This window comes from Chiloscyllium plagiosum, unplaced genomic scaffold, assembly GCF_037043375.1.
Source record: "Chiloscyllium plagiosum isolate Xiang-an unplaced genomic scaffold, Cpla_swu_hap1 HiC_scaffold_14, whole genome shotgun sequence".
Lineage (NCBI taxonomy): Eukaryota > Metazoa > Chordata > Chondrichthyes > Orectolobiformes > Hemiscylliidae > Chiloscyllium > Chiloscyllium plagiosum.
In genome coordinates, this window is record NW_028270152.1 from 48,416,409 (window position 1) to 48,438,449 (window position 22,041).

Below are 22,041 nucleotides of genomic sequence, written 5' to 3' on the forward strand. Positions count from 1 at the left end.
ACCTTTGACTATTTAATCCTGGAAAGCTCAGGTTCAGTCCAAAAACAGAGTCAAGTTTTGGATAACAGGCAGAAATGAGAAAGTCATTAGGATAATGAAATTATTTTTAACCAGTTTGCTTGGACTTTGAGTCATAGAGATGTACAGCATGGAAACAGACCCTTTGGTCCAACCCGTCCATGCCGACCAGATATCCCAACCCAATCTAGTCCCACCTGCCAGCACTCGGCCCATATCCCTCCAAACCCTTCCTATTCATATACAATTGCAACATTTAAGTGGCATTTGGATGGGTATCAGCCTCCACCACATCCTCTGGCAGTTCATTCCATACAGGTACCACCCTCTGCGTGAAAACGTTGCCCCTCTCTTATATCTTTCCCATCTCACCCTAAATCTATGCCCTCTAGTTCTGGACTCCCCGACCCCAGGGAAAAGACTTTGTCTATTTATCCTAACCATGCCCCTCATAATTTTGTAAACCTCTATAAGGTCACCCCTCAGCCTCCGACGCTCCAGTGAAAACAGCCCCAGCCTGTTCAGCCTCTCCCTGTAGCTCGGATCCTCCAACCCTGGCAACATCCTTGTAAATCTTTTCATAACCCTTTCAAGTTTCACAACATCTTTCCAATAGGAAGGAGACCAGAATTGCACGCAATATTCCTACAGTGGCCTAACCAATGTCCTGTACAGCCGCAACATGACCTCCCAACTCCTTTACTCAGTACTCTGACCAATAAAGAAAAGCATACCAAATGCCGCCTTCACTATCCTATCTACCTGGGACTCCACTTTCAAGGAGCTATGAACATGCACTCCAAGGTCTCTTTGTTCAGCAACACTCCCTAGGACCTTACCATTAAGTGTATAAGTCCTGCTAAGATTTGCTTTCCCAAAATGCAGCACCTCGCATTTATCTGAATTAAACTCCATCTGCCCCTTCTCAGCCCATTGGCCCATCTGGTCCAGATCCTGTTGTAATGTGAGGTAACCCTCTTCGCTGTCCACAACACCTCCAATTTTGGTGTCATCTGCAAACTTACTAACTATACCTCCTTCCAAATCATTTATGTAAATCACAAAAGGTAGAGGGCCCAGCACCGCTCCAGTGGTCACAGGCCTCCAGTCTGAAAAACAGCCCTCCACTGCCACCCTCTGTCTTCTACCTTTTGAGCCAGTTTTGTATCCAAATGGCTATTTCTCCCTATATTCCATGCTAACCAGTCTCCCATGGGGAACCTTGTTGAACACCTTTCTGAAGTCCATATAGATCTCATCTACTGCTCTGCCCTCATCAATCCTCTGTTACTACTTCAAAAAACTCAATCAAGTTTGTGAGACATGATTTCCCACACACAAAGCCATGTTGACTATCCCGAATCAGTCCTTGCCTTACCAAATAAATTTACATCCTGTCCCTCAGGATTCCCTCCAACAACATGCCTACCACCGAGGTCAGGTTCACCGGTTTATACTTACTTGGCTTGTCTTTACCGCCCTTCTTAAACCGTGGCACCACGTTTGCCAATCTCCAGTCTTCCGGCACCTCACCTGCGATTCTCGATGATACAAATATCTCGGCAACAGGCTCAACAATCACTTCTCTAGCTTCCCACAGAGTTCTCGGGTACACCTGGTCAGGTCCTGAGGATTTATCCACCTTTAATCGTTTCAAGACATCCAGCACTTCCTCCTCTGTAATCTGGACATTTTGCAAGATGTCACCATCTATTTCCCTACAGTCTGTATCTTCCATATCCTTTTCCACAGTAAATACTGATGCCAAATATTCATTTAGCATCTCCCCCATTTTCTGTGGCTACACACAAAGGCTGCCTTGCTGATCTTTGAGGGGCCCTATTCTCTCCCTAGCTACGCTTTTATCCTTAATATATTTGTAAAAACCCTTTGGATCTCCTTAATTCTATTTGCCAAAGCTATCTCGTGTCCATTTTGCCCTCCTGATTTCCCTCTTAAGTATACTCCTACTTCCTTTATACTCTTCTAAGAATTCACTCGATCTGTCTATACCTGACACATGCTTCCTTCTTTTTCTTAACCAAAACCTCAATTTCTTTAATCATCCAACATTCCCTATACCTACCAGCCTTCCCTTTCACCCTGACAGGAATATACTTTCTCTGGATTCTTGTTATCTCATTTCTGAAAGCTTCCCATTTTCCAGCCATCCCTTTACCTGCAAACATCTGCCTCCAATCAGCTTTCGAAAGTTCTTGCCGAGTACCGTCCAAATTGGCCTTTCTCCAATTTAGAACTTCAACTTTTAGATCTGGTCTATCCTTTTCCATCACTATTTTAAAACGAATAGAATTATGGTCACTGGCCCCAAAGTGCTCCCCCACTGACCCCTCAGTCACCTGCTCTGCCTTATTCCCCAAGAGTAGGTCAAGTTTTGCACCTTCTCTAGTAGGTACATCCACATACTGAATCAGAAAATTGTCTTGTACACACTTAAGAAATTCTTCTCCATCTGAACCTTTAATACTACGGCAGTCTCTGTCGACGTTTGGCAAGTTAAAATCCCCTACCACAACTACCCTATTATTCTTACAGATAGCTAAGATCTCCTTACAAGTTTGTTTCTCAATTTCCCTCTGACAATTGGGGGGGGGGGGGTTCTATCATACAATCCCAATAAGGTGATCATCCCTTTCTTATTTCTCAGTTCCACCCAAATAACTTCCCTGGATGTATTTCCGGGAAAATCCTCCCTCAGCACAGCTGTAATGCCACTCCCCCTCCTCTCTTGCCTCCCTTTCTATCTTTCCTGTAGCATTTGTATCCTGGAACATTAAGCTGCCAGTTCTTCCCATCCCTGAGCCATGATATCCCAGTCCCATGTTCTTAACCATGCCCTGAGTTCATCTGCCTTCCCTGTTAGGCCCCTTGCAATGAAATAAATGCAGTTTAATTTATTAATCCTACCTTGTCCCTGACTGTTTGACTCACTTCTGTTCTCAGCTGTACCCATCTCAGATCGATCTCTTTCCTCACTGTCTCCCTCTCTGAGACGTCCTTGATCCTGGCACCAGGGAAACAACGCACCATTCTGCTTTTTCTCTGCTGGCCACAGAGATGTCTGTCTGTACCTCGGACTACAGAATCCCCCAACACAATTGATCTCTTGGAAGCCGGCATACCCCTCGTTGCATTAGAGCCAGTCTCAATACCAGAAACTTGGCTGTTCGTGCTACGTTCCCCTGAGTGTCCATCACCCCCTACATTTTCCAAAACAGCATACCTGTTTGAAATGGGTATATCCACAAAAGACTCCTGCCCTAGGTGCCGACCTCTCTCACCCTTCCTGGAGTTAACCCATCTATGTGACTGTATCTGAGACTTTCCCCTCTTCCTATAACCGCCATCTATCACAAACTGTTGCTGTTGCAAATTCCTCATTGCTTCTATCTGTCTCTCCAACCATTCCACTCGATCTGATAAGATTCGCATCCAACAGCATTTATGGCAGATATAAACCGCAATAACCCTTAAACTCTCTTTAAACTCTCACATCTGACAAGAAGTACATATCACTGCAAAGGCCATTTTTGCTCTTTCACAATCTACAGACCCAGAAAATAACACCGTCTTATTCCTCTACAAACACTGCCCCAGGTTAAATTAATAGCTATGGCTTATATTTTAAGTTTGATCAAGAGACTTATCTCCAAAAACATATAATCAAGAAAGAATCCACTATACTCACTACTGCAGTCTTTCTCTTGGACAGACTTAAAACAACAATTAACTTATCTGATTCTGTGAACTTCGCCCAACAGTTCCTCCAAGATTAGTTGTGAAATTCACTTTGTTCATTTTCCCAGATGCACTCCCATGTCCAGCGATGGACTTGTGACACACCTAGGGCAAGTAGGACTTTAACACAGAGCTTCTGGTCCAGAGAGCTGGTCATTACCCCTTTGCTGCAAGACTCTAAGAGGTTCTTACACAAGATTAGAACTTGAGATTTTGGAGTAATTTTCTTTTTTATTCAGCCTTTGTGTACATGTGATAACATACCTCTAAGGCAGGTGGGAGTTGAACCCTGATCTTCTAGAACATAGAACAAAACAGCACTTCGGCCCTCGACTTTGCACCGATCTGTGAATTAATCTAAGCCCATCCCCCTACACTATCCCATCCTATCCAAGGATTGTTTAAATGCCCCTAATGTGACTGAGTTAACTACATTGGCAGGCAGGGCATCCCACACCCTCACCACTCTCTGAATAAAGAACCTGCCTCTGACTTATGTCTTAAATCTATCACCCTTCAATTTGTAGCTATACCCCCTCATAAAGCTGACTTCTTCATCCTAGGAAAAATACTTTTACTGCCTACCCTATCTAATCCTATGATCATCTTGTATGTCTCTATCAAATTCCCTCTTAGCCTCCTTCTATCCAATGAGAACAGACCCAAGTCTCTCAGCCTTTCCTCATAAGACCTTCAGACCAGGCAACATTCTGGTAAATCTCCTCTGCATCTTTTTCAATGTTTCAACATCTCTTAACAGCACTATAAACCTGGGTGGCGACTTTCAGGGATCTATGTACATGGACCCCAAGATCCCTCTGCACAGAGGTAGGGACACTGTCATAGCGCTACAAGAATCCCAAACAACATTAATAATTTCTCAAAATGGTATAACTGGAGGTATTTGTGCACTTTAGACAGGACCTAATATATTAGAATTCAAAAGAATAGATTAGATTAGAGATTAGATTACTTAGTGTGGAAACAGGCCCTTCGGCCCAACAAGTCCACACCGATCCTCCGAAGAGCAACCCACACCGATCCTCCGAAGAGCAACCCACCCCGACCCATTCCCCTAAACCTGACACTACGGGCAATTTAGCATGGCCAATTCACCTAGCCTGCACATCTTTGGACTGTGGGAGGAAACCAGAGCACCCGGAGGAAACCCACACAGACACTGGGAGAATGTGCAAACTCTACACAGACAGTTGCCCAAGGCGGGAATTGAACCCAGGTCTCTGGCGCTGTGAGGCAGCAGTGCTAACCACTGTGCACCGTGCTGCCCATTAGGGTATAGTTCTGTTAATTTCCAAAAAGGTATGTGGGTTCTGTTTGGTGGAGGTGTTGCCATTGTGAGTGTACCAGAAAACAGTTGTCTCCCAAGCTTTTGTTTATCTGCAAAGGGCACAAAGCCTGGATATGTTTTCATTTTCTGAGATCAGATTAATATATATAGCTTACCTATGCTTCTAAAAGTTGCATTGCGAGCCTGCCTGATGATCTTTAAATTGGTTATTATTTCCAATTAGCACAGTTGTGGTTATTCAGTAAATGTTGTGCATTCATGGAATTGTTTCGAATGTTGGTCTCCATGTTCTGGGTTTTGAAGGCGCAGTCTAATTGAGTACGATCTTGTTGCTGTTAGGTTCTTTTCCTTGAGATTCTTGCACACCTGATTCAACTGCAATATGCCAACTTCTGTGAACAGCCGAAATTTATTAAGCAAGTACAAGCTTTGGAGGATCACTTAACACTCTTCGCAATGTTTGTGCAGTGTGCGAAGAGGAGCTCTCTGAACAAAGGAACCAGTTCTTCCTTTATACAAAATCTCCCATCACAGTCAGTAATGCTCACAAGACAACCCCCAGTCACTCCCCCACGTCACATGCCACTCAAGACACAGATGATCTCCAGAAACAGTGTAATTTAGGTCATTCCTTAAGATCTGGTGTGAATCATTTTTTTTAACTGCACTGAGTAGTCAAAATTTTAGCTGCAATATTCTTATTGATTCTGAATAGGGGATTATAATGTAAATGTACTCTGAATAATAGGAAAGGATGATGTAATTTTTTTTTTACATTGTACCTGCAAAACCGTGAAACATACCACCCTACCCCCAGGACATCCAATTATTTTAAGGTCAGCAGAGCAAATTAACCCCTGAACATCTCAGTTGCAAGCAGCCTGTCGTGGAAATTAAATCTACTTGATTCAAATGCTAGCAAGAGCAAAGAAAAAGTTTATTTTTGGACTGTGCAGAGTTGACCCAATACATTGACAAGGTGCTTCATGCAAGGAGTGCCTGACGGCTTTCACATATTCCCTTTATACTATACTTCACTTCTCCTTATCAATATCTCAAGGCCAGGAGCCTGGAACATTCGAGTTCCTTTCCACATATGGAGTTGTTTTTCTCATTCCTTTACTGTCCTTGTAACTCCTTACTATCGGTTTAACTTGACATTTTTTTGTCTGTCTGCAATGCTTTGCAAAGTCAGGCCCTTACTACTTTGTTTCAACCATGCTTTTATAGGTTTCACAATAAATGTTAATTTTCCATTACACAGACTTGCTGTTTGATATGATCCATCTGCCCTTGTACCACTGACACTGAAATTCATTTCCCATGTTACTCAGTATGTGGTAGGCTGAATGGCTTTTGGATTGATAGTAGCCTCTGATGGTGGAGTAAGCTTCTTGCATTACAGTTTCATAGCCGAGTGAAACAGTGAACTTCAACTGTTCTTCAAATTATTGGGATACCTTACCTTTCCAGGGTAATCTGAAATAAATGTATTTTTTAGCAACAAGTATAATGTCATTGGACCTATTTATGAGTGTGTTTGATGCACAGCCAGACTGTTGGCATAACCATTACAAAGTCATAGTCATACAGCACAAAAAACAGACCCTTCAGTCCACCCAGTCTGTGCCAAACCTAATCCCAAACTAAATTGTAGGGTTCCATTGATATATCCTTTTTGAAATGAAGACTGCATGGTGAACAAATAGCTTGTGCCCCCATTTACGCAGTTGCCAATAAATGTATAGAGAAGTTTTCAGTCCATCATTTAACCTGTGATAGTAGACAGCAGGACTGGCAAAATCCTCAAGTAGCATGTTTAGGAAAAAGCACTTGCTAGGTAATTCTGTTTCAGAGGTGAATTTGCGTGTGTGATGGACTCATTTAAGTTATCTAGGAAATTGTGTTGTATAATGTGAGCCAATGCTACCTTGCTAATCTGTCCACTCTCTTGTGTTGTCTGCCTAGTCATTGATGAGCTAAAATTTCCTCCAGTTAAAATATAATGAAAACAATAGCAGTTATCTTTATTCTGCAATGTTGCTTCCCTGGACACTGCTGGAGTCTGAACCCAAGTACTTGCAAACTAAGTGATACACTGGGCTTTCAGTTGAGTTTCTTAACCCACTTCTGATTTACTGTCACTCCCTTGGCACAGCTGCTGTCGCGTCCCTCATCTGGTGTTCTGTTAAGTTCAAGCTCCTTATTTCTGTACTTTTCTTACCTTATGTAAAGTTAAGCTCACTCAAACCTTTTCCAGATCCTGACCTCATTGCACTCCTGTGACCTATTATGCTATGTTTACTGAGCAATGACTTGAATGTAAAACACTCATGTTTGTATTTAAATCTATCTCCAAGGCATTGCTTCTCTCTGTCTCACTACCGATAATCTGTTTTGGTCTCTTGTGCATCTTCCACACTTAATTCTGATGGTCATGCCTTCCACTGTGCTGACCTACATCTGAATTTCCTCTGTACTACTTCACACTCATTCTCCTTGAAGACCGTTCTTAAGCTTGCTTCTTTGATCTAGATTCTGGTCTCATATCTGAACAGCCTGATGCCTCATTTAACTGTCACATTTCATCTTGCTTTTGTTTTTTAACCAACTTGGGATGTTTTCTTTTAGGAATGGTAGTATAAATTAACATTCTTGAATAAAGAAATGATTGGTACCTACAATATTTTTGTCTAAACGGAAAAAGCTAACTTTTAAAACTGATTTTATTTAAAAAGAATTCAGTCGTATTGTTTGTCTGTTTCCCAATAGTATTCTTCATTATTCCATAATTCACAGTTTGTACAATGCAGTTTGGTTTGTGAGTTAGGTATAGCTTGTGTTTGTTTCTGTTCAGTTTCATGAAATATGTATCGGTGTAATATTCTATACAATCTACACAGTTCTATGTCTCTCTGTACTTTGATATATTCAGATTTCTAGGTGCACAGTGATTTTGTTGCTTCAGCTTTAAATTTTGTAACTGGTATTCAAATTTTCATTTTAAATTAGAAAATTGATGGGAGATTATTGGCCTGTTTTTGGTTTAATCATTCTTCTTTCTAGCGGTCCTCGTATGTCCAAAAATGGACTGATATTTTATTGAAACAATCAGTGCAGGATGTCCTTTTCATTCGGGTCTTTTTTTTAAACAAGTGTGATTATGCACATGTTTGCCTCCTCCCATTATTACTCTATTTGGGTTTTGCAAAAGAATACCAATTTGTTTGTTCTGAGTGATCAAAGACAGTAAGTTCATAGAACATAGGAGGAGAAATTCAGCCATTCAGCCCATCGAGTCTGCTTCACCATTCAATCATGGCTGATACATTTTTCAACTCCATTCTCCTGCTTTCTCCCCATAACCTTTTCATCCCGTTGACAATCAAGAACCTATCTATCTTGATCTTAAATATACTCAATCACCTGGCCTCCACAACCTTCTGTGGCAGTGAAATGCCACAGATTCATCACCCTCTGGCTTAAGAAGTTTCTCTTTATCTCCATTCTAAAGGTTCTTCTCTTTACTCTAAGGTTATGCCCTCCGGTCCAAGTCTCGATTGCCAATGGAATTTTCCCCAAGTTCACTCTGTCCAGGCCGTTCAGTATTCTGTAAATTTCAATTAGATCCACTCTCATCCTTTGAAACTCAATCGAATACAGACCCAGAGTCCTCGAACATTCTTCACATGTTAAGGTTTTCATTCCTGGGATCATTGTCGTGAACCTACTATGGACCTGCTACAGGGCCAGTACATCCTTCCCGAGGATGAAGCTTTTCAACTCTGGAGAATAATTCCAAAAACTATGGACATTTGTAAAGGTTGAACTTTCCGAAGGCTTTTGACAATGTATGCACAACGGATTGTGAGCAAGATTAAAGGGACAGTGACAATATTGATACAAAACTTTTAAGGGACAATGCAGAATCTATATTTCCTGATCCCCAGAATTGGTGCTCCAAATGGTGATTAATGATCTGGGCACTCGTGTTGGCTGAATGTACAATTTAATATCATTGAATGTTTTATGTCTGCAGGGGGTTCTGTCATTTCTAAATAAATGAAAAAATTAGCTTTTGTATTGCCAATAATTTTGTCAAAGTTGCACTTGTGCATCAATATGCTGTTAAGCTCTTTAACATCCAAAATATTGTGATATGTATTTATAAAAATAATTGGGTAACTGGAAGTGAATTTGAATTCAGACTGAAGATTTGAGAGTATTGGTGAACTGATCAGTTGATTTCACACTGATACCCTTAACAGGTCTGTTTCCTTCTTGGTAATTAGGTGAGCAGTAATGGTGTGAATGATACAAGCAATGATAGATGTTCTCACCACTTTTGAATGGACTGCTGCTGTACAGTGTGAATAAGACTTTACAAGTGCTGATATATTGAGATCAAATTCTATGATAGGTGTGAAAACTGAATTGTTCTTGCAACATTAGAAAAACTGCAGCAAAAACAGAGTAACTGAAGTTACAAAAGCACATTGGTTATTTTGAATATTTTCTATGAAAAAGCAAACTAAAATTGTACAGGTTGACATATTTTAATAGCTATTCAAGAGCTTAGAATTTGAGAATTGATGAAAAACACATTTTGTTGAAGATTGTTTTAATTTTGCGCTTATCAGGGCATTTAACTGAATGTCACTTTAAAGGGAAAACCAAAATACTGAGCTGAGAGTACAGATTGGTTGGCAAGTGCACTTTGTTTGGTAGAGGTATTGCAATGGGAAATGTCAACCAGCGTAAACTGGTGCAGTTGCTTAGTATTCTTGTGACTTGTTCTGATAAGTGCAATAGGCAAAGCTTCAAATATATTTTAAGGGAAATTGGTATCACATTATTTGTCAGCATGTTTACTTTGAATCATCTGTTTATACAAAAGCATTTTAATTCATGAGATGGTGGTGGGATGGTGATAGGAAAAGGAATTCTAATCTATTTGTAACAAAATAGAAACAAGCGAGCGTGGTTGCTCAGTGGTGAGCACTGCTGCCTCACAGCGCCACGGACCCAGGTTTGATTCCAGCCTTGGGCGACTGTCTGTGTGCAGTTTGCACATTCTTCCTGTGTCTGCATGGGTTTCTTCCCACAATCCAAAGATGTGCAGGTTAAGTGAATTGGTCAGGCTAAATTGCCTGTAGCATTCAGGGATGTGCAGGCAATAGTTAAATGTAGACTAATGGGTTAACCTTCAGAGGGTTGTTGTTGACTTGTACTAAATGGTCTATTTCCACACTGTAGGGATTCTATGAAAATCTAAGTAAAATTATTTTGCTGTGTGAGTATTACGACTGTAAACAACTCTGGTCAGCGCTTGGGCTTGTTTCTTACCTTCCTTACTTTCATTCTTAACTTCACTCCCATTCCCCTTTATCCTGCATTTTAGCACAATGATATGTGGCATTGTGTAACAAGGTGGATTGCTATTCACTTTTGAAATAAAGTTCTCAGCAAGTAATATGAGAAATAATTGTTACTCAGCAGATGCTTTTTAAATGTGATTTTGAAGGTGCTGGTGTTGGACTGGGGTGTACAAAGTTAAAGATCACACAGCACCAGGTTATAGTCCAACAGGTTTACTTGGAAGCACTAGCTGTCGGAGCCTTGTTCCTCCTTCGGGTGGTTGATGAAGGAACAGCGCTCTGAAAGCTAGTGCTTCCAAATAAACCTGTTGGGCTATAACCTGGTGTTGTGTGATCTTTAACTTGTTAAATGTGTTTTAAGAAGCTTATTTTCCTAGCAGCAACAAGAGCATTTAATTCAAAGGTAGCCAAGATAAGATTGCTGTTGGCACTCAGCGTTGTATCAAAAATCAAAATATCTGATGTTGGAGCAGACAGGTGGTGCTGCTGTCTCAATCCATCCTTCCACGTTGTTGCAATGTGAATATTTTCTTGTTCTACTGTTAATTTGCCTTTCTAACTCCCTTTGAAGTTATTTTAGGGTAGGGCAATTGATCTGTTTTGGGGCTAGTGGACTTGGACTTTACGGTTTCCTTTATAGCACTCTGACCTAAGAGCAGAAGAACCACAAATTTATATGTCTACTTCTGATCCATTCTGCTGCATGTTCTTAATTTTCCTTCAGTGTCCTTTCATGCAGCATAGTCAATAACTGACAAATCTTTTAATCATTGTTCAGTTCTAAGATGGAATGTTTTAATATTTAAGTGAAAAGAAAATTACTCCTAATATCTTGAATGAAATTGTTAGGTAGAGATAGCCGCTCCACTTAATTTACCCTCTGTCAATGCCTCTGTCTCCCCTTGCCCTGGCAATAAGTGTTTGTGGAAAGTGGATGAAGACTAGTGCAAATTTAGGATGCTCGAACCCAGAATCAAGTAACCTAAGAAGATGGATTTAGAAACATCCTATTTAAGGGCAAGGTCATAAACAGCTGGCAGTTTGTCCTCCAGTGACGACAATGGTAAATTAGGATCGCTATAGAATCTGGAGTCCAGAGTCTAGTGAAACAAATATCTGTTGAATATTTCATATTTTGTTTATTTTTGGTGCCACTCTGTTCCTGAAAATGACTTTAAGTACATAAGCCAGACTGACACCAGCATAGTGCTGCTGAAATATTGATTGCCAGAGATGTTGCTCTGGGGGGTCGGGGGCAGATAGACATGGATATGTGGATTGTTGTAACACCTCTCAATGATACTTGTAGGATCTTGCAGTATGAGAAGTAACTACTCTACCCTTCAAAGTAATTTGAGTAAAGATTTTTTTTGATGCGGTACTGTATTATATGAATGCAAATTTTTCTGCTTTCCAGTTATTGGATCAAGGGTATGCTGAGATTAAGTCAGTAATAAAACATTTTTTCCATTTAACTTCAGTGCTTGTAATATTTTAGATTGCTACTTAAGTGATATGAGTTGTAAATAACTAATTTTGAACGTATTAGTTTAGATGGCTTAACTTTTATTTTTTGGGCTTTGTTAGTTGTTTCATATGTCCAGTTCCAAATACAAGTCCCATTAGCAAGACAACACTGACAATGTGAAGATCAACTTTAAATTCACAATATCTGGAGTTATTGCCAATGATTTACCTAGAAAGCCTGAGAAAAATTACTTCTACTTCAAACCAAGCAGATTCTGGATTTATTGTGATTTGCAAATATTGTAATCATAGACACTCTTGCAATAAGCCAAATCTATCAGTAAGAATTTGAGTTTTATTTTTATTGTGACTGGAATGGAATGTACATCAGCCACCTTATAATTTAAGGCACTTTGAAATGTGATGCAGTTATATCTAATTAAAATAGCTACTCCACTTCTATTAAAGTATACATGGATCCCTTTCACTTCAGATCATTTTCCTCACAATTGATGACCTTTTGTATTAAAAATATTAAACGACTGGTTGCTAAGAATTATTTATCGTGTTGTGTGGCTGATTTGTATTAACAGGGAATTAGGCTGAAACATGCTAACCTTTTACTTTTGTTCGGGCTGTCTTCTGCCATATCAATCTTGAATTGTTTGATTTGGTGCTTGAGGAATGGAAAAAAATTCTTATCCCTGAATTTTACTGCAAGTTCTCAGCATCTTCATATTGGTAAGACTGAAATAAAAATGCCTGAAATAGACATCAAGCAAGCCCATGTCAGCATCTGGGGGTTGGGGGGGGGAGAATGATTACTAGTTCAGATAGACTTAGCAGAACTATATTCTGACTGACGGACCTTGAAGTTAATTCTTCACTTATTGGGCATACCATGATAAAGAGTCATTGGGCATATAATGTTAAGTCTACTTTTTTCTCCACAGATGCTGCCAGACCTTCTGAGTTTCTCCAGCAATTTGTCTTTGTTTCAGCTCTCCAGCATCCCCAGTTCTTTGGTTTATCATGATTTTGGAAATGAAATTATACTTGCTAAATATTTTGTTTATTTTGAAGTTTAGAATGAAGTATGCATTAGTGTGAATATATCTACATGACTGTCAGGTTTTTAGTGTTAAGCAGTGAACAATAGTGTCCTTTTTTTTTCCCACAGAATTGAATAAATTTTTACTGGGACACAATGGAGTTTCAAGTCCAAGTCAGAATATCGGGATGGACCCTGCACATGCATGTAGCATTCTGCAGCAGCTTAAATGTATGTACGATGAGCAGCAGCTGACTGACATTGTGGTGGAGGTAGATCATGGAAAAACGTTTTCCTGTCACCGAAATGTACTCGCTGCAATTAGTCCTTACTTTAGGTATGCTTTTGCTGTTTTGGTAGCTAGTCACATTTAATATTACACACCAACATATGGCATATCAAAGTAGTGGGAATGCACAAAATCGATGTCAACTGAAAAAACAATTTTGTCTTCAAAGCTCATTTCTGAAGGATGTGAATGACATACTTTCAAATGAAATATCTATTTTTTTTTTGCTTTAAAGAAATCCTCAGCTGGTGTCTAAGATGACTTTGTTATAAAGAACTGGATTCAAAGTAATTTCAGTTTACAATTATTTTATTCAGTCAGCCACTGCGAAATAAGTTAAATAGTTGTTTTCCATAAAATTTTATTTCCTGTATAAAAAGTAGTAAATTAAGTAAAGCTGTTTTATTAGAATCAAATCTAAAAAGCTAATTCTTCAGTCCTTTTTGGATTTCAGCAGTTAATCATAAGTTAAATTTTTGAGTTTGCTCCGTTAAGATGTAGATTCACAAAGGTTTTGAGTAAAGTAGTTAATGTCAAAGAATTCAGGAAATTGGATTTTTAGGTTGTATCAATTGTTGGTATTCCTCTAAATTAGATGGCTAGTAATTCAAACTCTTGCATGCTTTCAATGCATAATTTGGGTTGATATCCCAGTGGAATACTTAGGGAGCTCTCTATCAGAAGATTTTTGACATCCCAATTGTTTGAACTACCAGAACTTTCAACATTTGAACTTATTCAAATAACTGAGGTTTCCCAGTTCCCTGACCAACATCCCTTAACCGATGTATCCAAACCAAATTGATCAGTAATTCATCCCATTACTGTTTGTAGATCTTTGCAGTGTAGCAACGCTTATTTGCCCATAACCAGCAAAGTAATTAACTGTGCAAAATGTGCTTTTCTGATGCATGACTAAATGGATGAAAATTGCTTATTCCAGAATGGATTCAATTCATTAAGCTATTTTTAATTTCATAGGTCTATGTTCACAAGTGGCCTTACAGAGAGCACACAGAAAAAAGTGCGAATTGTGGGAGTGGAAGATGATGCGATGCGGCTTGTATTGGACTATGCATATACATCTCGAGTATCACTGACAGAGGTTAATGTACAGGCTCTCTTCACAGCTGCAAGTCTCTTCCAGATCCCATTGTTGCAGGACCAATGTGCCCAGTATATGATCAGCCGACTGGATCCACAGAACTCCATTGGGGTTTTTATGTTTGCTGATGCTTATGGACACCAAGAATTGAAGGAGAAAGCTCAAGATTATATTAGAAAGAAAATTTTATGTGTTGCCAAAGAGCAGGAGTTCCTCCATTTGACTAAAGACCAGCTCACAAGCATTCTAAACAGTGATGACCTAAATGTGGAAAAGGAAGAATGTGTTTATGAAAGCATAATTCAGTGGCTTGAGCATAACAGAGACAAAAGGGAGCCACATCTTGCAGACATTTTTGCCAAATGTGTACGTGTACCTCTGATGGAAAAGACTTTTTTACAAAAAATCCCTTGCACTTTTGCACAGGCTATGGCTAGAAACTCCTCAGAACATGGAACCAGTGACGGGGCTGATAGCTGTAGACCAAGACTTGGTATGACTGCTTCACAGATGATTATCTGCTTTGAGGCTGCCAACAAACACTCAGGAAAGAAACAAACTGTGCCTTGTTTAGATACTGTCACAGGAGAAGTCTTCAAATTATGCAAGCCTCCTAATGATTTAAGGGAGGTGGGAATCTTGGTGTCACCTGATAATGATATTTATATTGCAGGAGGTTACAGACCAAGTAACAGTGATGTATCTATAGATCATAAAGCAGAGAGTGATTTCTGGATGCATGACCATGCAGCAAACAGGTGGTTACCCAGAGCTCCATTACTGAGGGCACGAATTGGGTGCAAACTAGTTTATTGTTGTAGCAAAACTTATGCAATTGGAGGTCGGGTGTATGAAGGTGATGGACGGAATGCTCTAAAATCAGTGGAGTGCTATGATGCCAGAGACAATTGCTGGATAGCTGTTTGTCCAATGCCTGTTGCAATGGAGTTTCATGTTGCTGTGGAGTATCAGGATAATATCTATGTACTGCAAGGTAAGTGTATATGGATGCCCAATGTACCCATTGTTGTATTGCATTAATTTTCATCAGTTGGTATGTAGAGTTTTGACAGTTATTACACATCTTAAACTAAAAGCACTGTAAATAAGATTGGATCTGAATTTAAGTGTAGCAGGGAATATAGTGGTTAACCTACAAGGGCTTGCACTAAGGATCTAGTGTCATGCATTCAAGTCCAACTAAAGCTGTTACGGAAATTTAAATTCAATAATTTAAGTCTGGAATAAAAAGTTGATCTCAGTAATGTTAAACTCAAAACTAATTGTCAAAAATTCTATCTGGTTCACTAATGTCTTTTCTCCCAGCTGATAATACTGGATGGGTACAGGTTGTAACATTAAAACCTGGCTTGATAGACCCTAAGGTTTACTTTGCAATTTGTTTACCATGGTGGTCAGTTACTGAACATTTTACATAAGGCTGACATTATACTTAGAATGTAAATTGATGGCAGGAAAGAAAAGGAACGGGACACCCAAACTATATAAAGATATGATAATTTGAAACAATCTTATTCTAAACAACAAAAAGATAGATTCACCTTTTATTTCCCAGCCATGTACTTTACAGAAACAACTCTGGAGAAGTATTATTCCCATCTTTAAAATTTCTCAATAAACTAACAAAGTGCATGTCTTTACCTTTTTAGTGACTTTCTGCACATTCACCAGATGTGATTCTGTCTCCCCAAGAAATACAGGCATTCTGGCTGGGGCTGTTTTCCCTGGATCGTTGGAGGCTGAGGGGTGACCTTTATAGAGGTTTATAAAATCATCAGCGGCATGGATAGGGTAAAGAGCAAGTTCTTTTTCCTGGGTTGGGGGAGTCCGAAACTAGAGAGCATAGATTTAGGGTGAGAGGGGAAAGATTTAAAAGGGACCCTAAGGGGCAACATGTTCACGCAGAGAGTGGTGCGTGTATGGAATGAAATGCCAGCGGAAGTGGTGGAGGCTGGTACAATTACAATATTTAAAAGTCATTGGGATGCATATATAAATAGGGTTTAGAGGGATATGGGCCAAATACTGGCAAATGGACGACATTAGTTTATGATATTTGGTTGGCATGGACGAGTTGAACCGAAGGGTCTGTTTCCTTGTTGTAATCTCTATGCCTCTGTGACTGTACTGAACTCTTAAGATAATCTGAGGCATAAGTTTTCTGGCCCTGTCTACTTGTACTCCTGAAAGAGCTTAAGACTAATTTCTAGCTTTGTCCAGAAGGCTGCTGAAATATAAACTGTCCTTCTGGTAAGATCATTTTCTTCTGAACTCAACTTGTGTCTGGCTCCTCTCTTCCTATATGTCATAAATGCTCAAATCGTCAATATGCAGCAGTTATCTCTCCATGAGCTTGTTGAGACATGTAGCTTAAGTCACATGATTTATTGAAAACGCTGTCCTTAGCTCAATGTTCCAAATAACTTCATAACCCTTTAAAAAGCAAATCAGACTCTTACACCATTGAAATGAAACATGTATTTATATTAGCTTGAGAATCTGAATTCTCAAATAATAAAATAGTACAAACTTCCTTCACATCTAAACTTCCCAAAAAAAAACTCAATTCAACTTTCTAGATAAACAGTACATGGATTTTCACAACCATCCTATTCTACACAAGTCCACGGTGGCTTAGTGGTTAGCACTGCTGCCTCATAGCACCAGGTCCCAGATTTAATTCAAGCCTGAGGCGACTGTCTGTGTGGAGTTTGCACATTCTCCCCATGTCTGCGTGGGTTTCCTCCGGGTGCTCCGGGTTCCTCGCACAGTCCAAAGATGTGCAGGTTAGGTGAATTGGCCATGCTAAATTGCCCAGTGTCAGGTGTATTAGTCAGAGGGAAATGAGTCTTGGTGGGTTACTCTTTGGAGGATCAGTGTGGACTGGTTGGGCCGTAGGGCCTGTTTCCACACTGTAGGGAATCTAATCTAATCAAGTCCATTTTAATCATCATATTAGGACTTTTGTAGTAAAATGACACCCACAATGAGGTTACTCTCATCAACAGCCGGTTTAAACATCATTCTCTGATACTGCTGGAACTGGTGGGGTGACCAGTACAGCTTCAAGTTGTCTGAGGCACCCTGACATTCTTTTATCCATTTGATTTATTTTGCTTCTTTAACTAAATTGTCAGAAAAGCCCCACAGTGCTGAAATTCAGAATAAACTTGTGACTAAATATACTGTTGCCAGTATGTTACAGAATTTCATATTTTGTCCCAAGCACTGGAAAGTATGAGACCCCCAGTTTTTATTTCTCTAACTGCTGCTTGGTCTTGTCTCTGTGTGTCAGTTTACTTTAGCAATTCATTTTTAGCAAAATTTATGATCAAATTCGCAGTTTTGTAACCAATAATACAGTTTGTTCAACTGTTGTAAATCTTTCTAGGTTTGGTTTAACACAATCAAATTTACTAGCTACATAATCCTTTGGTGGCCTTATTGGATAATTTTTAAGGAAGTTTTTTTTTGTATATTTTGCATTCCAAGTCACATGATTTTACATTGATAAAATCCATCCAGTGTTTCAAGAGCTGATACTTAGAGTCATAGAGATGTACAGCATGGAAACAGACCCTTTGGTCCAACCCATCCATGCCGACCAGATATCCCAACCCATTCTAGTCCCACCTGGCAGCATCCCTCCAAACCCTTCCTATTCATATACCCCTCCAAATTCCTCTTAAATGTTGCATTTGTACCAGTCTCCACCACATCCTCTGGCAGCTCATTCCATATACGTACCACCCATAAAGTTGCCGCTTAGGTCTCTTTTATATCTTTCCCCTCTCACCCTAAATTATGCCCCTCATAGTTTTGTAAACCTCTATAACATCACCCCTCAGCCTCCGACGCTCCAGGGAAAACAGCCTCAGCCTGTTGAGCATCTCCCTGTAGCTCAGATCCTCCAACCCCAGCAACATCCTTGTAAATCTTTTCAGAACCCTTTGAAGTTTCACAACATCTTTCCGATAGAAAGGAGACCAGAATTGCATGCAACATTCCAACAGTGGCCTAACCAATGTCCTGTACAGCCGCAACATGATCTCCCAACTCCTGTACTCAATACTCTGACCAATAAAGGAAAACATACCAAATGCCTCCTTCACTATCCTATCTACCTGCAACTCCACTTTCAAGGAGCTAAGAACCTGCACTCAAAGGTCTCTTTGTTTAGCAACACTCCCTAGGACCTTACCGTTTGGTGTATAAGTCCTGCTAAGATTTGCTTTCTCAAAATGCAGCACCTTGCATTTATCTGAATTAAACTCTATCTGCCACTTCTCAGCCCATTGGCCTATCTGGTCCAGGTCCTATTGTAATCTGAGGTAACCCTCTTCGCTGTCCACTACATCTCCTATTTTGGTGTCATCTGCAAACTTACTAACTGTACCTCTTATGCTCGCATCCAAATCATTTATGTAAATGACAAAACGTAGAGGGCCCAGCACCGATCCTTGTGGCACTCCACTGGTCACAGGCCTCCAGTCTGAAAAACAACCCTCCATCACCACCACCCTGTCTTCTACCTTTGAGCCAGTTCTGTATCCAAATGGCTAGTTCTCCCTATATTCCATGAGTTCTAACCTTGCTAATCAGTCTCCCATGGGGAACCTTGTCGAACGCCTTACTGAAGTCCATTTAGATCGCATTTACTGCTCTGCCCTCCTCGATCTTCTTTGTTACTTGTTCAAAAAACTCAATCAAGTTTGTGAGAGATGATTTCCCACGCACAATGCCATGTTGACTATCGCGAATCAGTCCTTGCCTTTCCAAATACATGTACATCCTGTCCCTCAGGATTCCCTCCAACAACTTACCCACCACCGAGGTCAGGCTCACCGGTCTATAGTTCTCTGGCTTGTCCTTACCACCCTTCTTAAACAGTGGCACCACGTTTGCCAACCTCCAGTCTTCCGGCACCTCACCTGTGACTATCGATGATACAAATATCTCAGCAGCAGGCCCAGCAATCACTTCTCTAGTTTCCCACAGAGTTCTTGGGTACACCTGATCAGGTCCTGTGGATTTATCCGCCTTTACCGTTTCAAGGCATCCAGCACTTCCTCCTCTGTTATCTGGACATTTTGCAAGATTCTTTAGTCAGTTGAACTTGCCAATATCCTTTTAACGCAATAATCTTTGTAAACAAATGTGCTTGTTCAACCCTCTCAATTCAGTCCTCCAATGAGGAATTAGCAATTAATCAGTCTTTGTTACCACATTAACTTTGTGATAATCGATGCAGTCATTTTGACCCATCTGGTTTCGGCACCATCATAATGGGTGAGCTCCAGCTATTAAAACTGTAGTTTTCCATCATAAATGTGCTGTGCTGTCTTGTCTCATTTGAGCTGACTTCTGTGCTTTGTATGTAATATATTCCCTACGTCAACATATTATATAGTCAGATGTTTTCCTGCCCTTTGTACACAAATAAATGCATTCTACTCATTGCTTTTTATAAACACTTTCCTAGCTTTCTCTGAGATAAAATATTATGCTATCTAACTTTTTCAACATCACTATTTTGTAATCATATCACTGGAGAGTCTGATTTATTATCCAATTGCTCTGATATTTCTATTTGACTCCCTATTTGGTTTACCACTAAATGCACTTCTAACCAGACAATCCTTCTTATCGTTATACTGATTTAACATATCACTTTAACATATGACACTTTCTCTTTTTTTAATACACTCCAGAGTAATCTGTGTATAATTCACATCATTGAATTTTCACATTGAGTGTGTTTTTGATTTGGTCCAGTGAACCTTGCTTTTAATACTTCACAGAAAACAGGTTACAGTATTAATACCTTGTCTCCTACAATAAAATTCTGGATGTTAGTCTTTTTATTAGCTCTAATTTTTCATTGAGGATTTTTAAAATACTTTATTAAAAATCACACAACTTTGTCCACCCCAGTCCAACACCAGCACCTCCACATAATAAATACTTTATGGACAACTCTCACACTTTGGTTCATTTTTCTTGAAAGCCTGAAACACCGGTTGTTAGTTTAATCTCTGGAATTTTTGATTTTTAAATTTCCCATTTTTAATTTAAATGGACCTCTCACCTGGTGTTCATATTTCAGTTCAAAAAGACTGAATCCTCTGGATTCACTAAAAGCATCCCTAATGGAAAACAATAATAAGGGAATTCCTTCATCCCAGTGCTGCATTCCTGGCAATCGGGTCCAGTTTTGGTGTTTAAAGTTTGTTGACATCTTTCTAATGCTCTTTCAAATTGTGGGTGACCAAGGGAGGACAAAAATTGTTTTATTGAGTTTTCATGATGCAAAATATTTGTGACAATCTTTATCCATATTTTGGGTTAAATCTTGGAAGAAATTGGAACTAACTGTTCCATAAAAGAACTTTGTAATTTTCTCCATAGGCACCATCTCAAAAAATCTTGTCCACGTATCTGAAATTGTTAAGATATTTATTCTCATTCCAAGTTTCACAGTACTGCAGATTAAAGGAATAGTGAAGTCTTGCTTCAGTGCATAAGAGCTTGATTAGACCCCAACTGGATTACTGTGTACAGTTTTAGTTTCCTTATCTCAGGAAAAATATTATTGCCATAGAGGGAGTGCCTCAAAGGTTCACCAGCCTTGTTATGGAATGACAGGACTGTTATGTGAAGAAGGATTGGGCAAACTGAGACTCTTCCTTTTTGGAGTGTTGCAGAATGACCGAATAGCTAATTAAAATTTAGAAAATAATAAAAAGGATCAACAGGGGAGATGCAGGTGTGATATTTCTCGTAATGACGGAATCTTAATTCAGGAGATGGTTTAAAAATAAGGAGAATGCAACTTAATCATGTGAGCAGAATTTATTTTACTCAGAGGATTGTAAACTTTTAGAATTCGTTACCAGAGGGGGCTGTAGAGGCTCAGTCTTTGAGTGTGTTTAGGATAGTGAGTGACAGATTCTTGATTACAGGTGGTGTACAGGCTTATGGGAATGAAGTTAGTAAAAGGTATTGGAGTTCTGATCAGTCATGAGCATATTGAATGTCAAGGGCAAGCTTGACAAGCTGAATGGCCTACCTTGCTCCTTTTTTCCAGCACAATCTATTAAGACCTTGGTTATGGTTCTTTTGAAAGCTGTATCAGATTTCAAAGTGCAGGCATAATTGATGGTTGGGATTTCTGCATTGTTGACATATGGCACATCTGGCAAAATATGACCAAGTCATTAAATGCTAGCTAATAAAAATATTTTAGTTTTTCCCTTTGTTTATCTAATATCTAAGTGACCTACCATTGGAATTTTGTGAACCACTCATTAAAAGTTTATGATACTCAGATGGAATTGCCCCCGATGGACAACACCCATTCCTCATCACCTGGTATTTTGGGTGGTTTCCATTTTCTCATTAACACTTTGTCTTTTAAATAATAAGGAGAATGTGAGGTCTGCAGATGCTGGAGATCAGAGCTGAAAATAGACATTTCTTCCTGATGAAGGGCTTATGCCCGAAACGTCGATTCTCCTGTTCCGTGGATGCTGCCTGACCTACTGTGCTTTACCAGCAACACATTTTCAGCTTTTAAATAATAACTTGGGTATTGGTTCTGATTCACTTTGAGCAGACTATTTGATATAGCTTTTTCAATTCCAG

At 39.6% G+C, this 22,041-nt stretch overlaps 1 protein-coding gene across 2 annotated transcripts in view; it reads left to right on the forward strand.

Moving 5' to 3' along the window:
• The window catches only part of kbtbd8 (kelch repeat and BTB (POZ) domain containing 8), a 50,176-nt gene that overhangs the window by 15,474 nt on the left and 12,661 nt on the right, over positions 1-22,041 (forward strand). Inside the window, exons 2-3 of one of the 2 annotated variants that reach the window (XM_087994421.1) lie at positions 13,112-13,213; positions 14,253-15,370. In XM_087994421.1, the coding sequence (XP_087850547.1) occupies positions 13,212-13,213; positions 14,253-15,370 (1,120 nt within the window). In that variant the 5' untranslated portion in view covers positions 13,112-13,211. Of the gene's footprint in view, positions 1-13,111; positions 13,320-14,252; positions 15,371-22,041 lie in introns of both variants that reach the window. The other variant, XM_043708305.2, reaches the window with a different exon arrangement.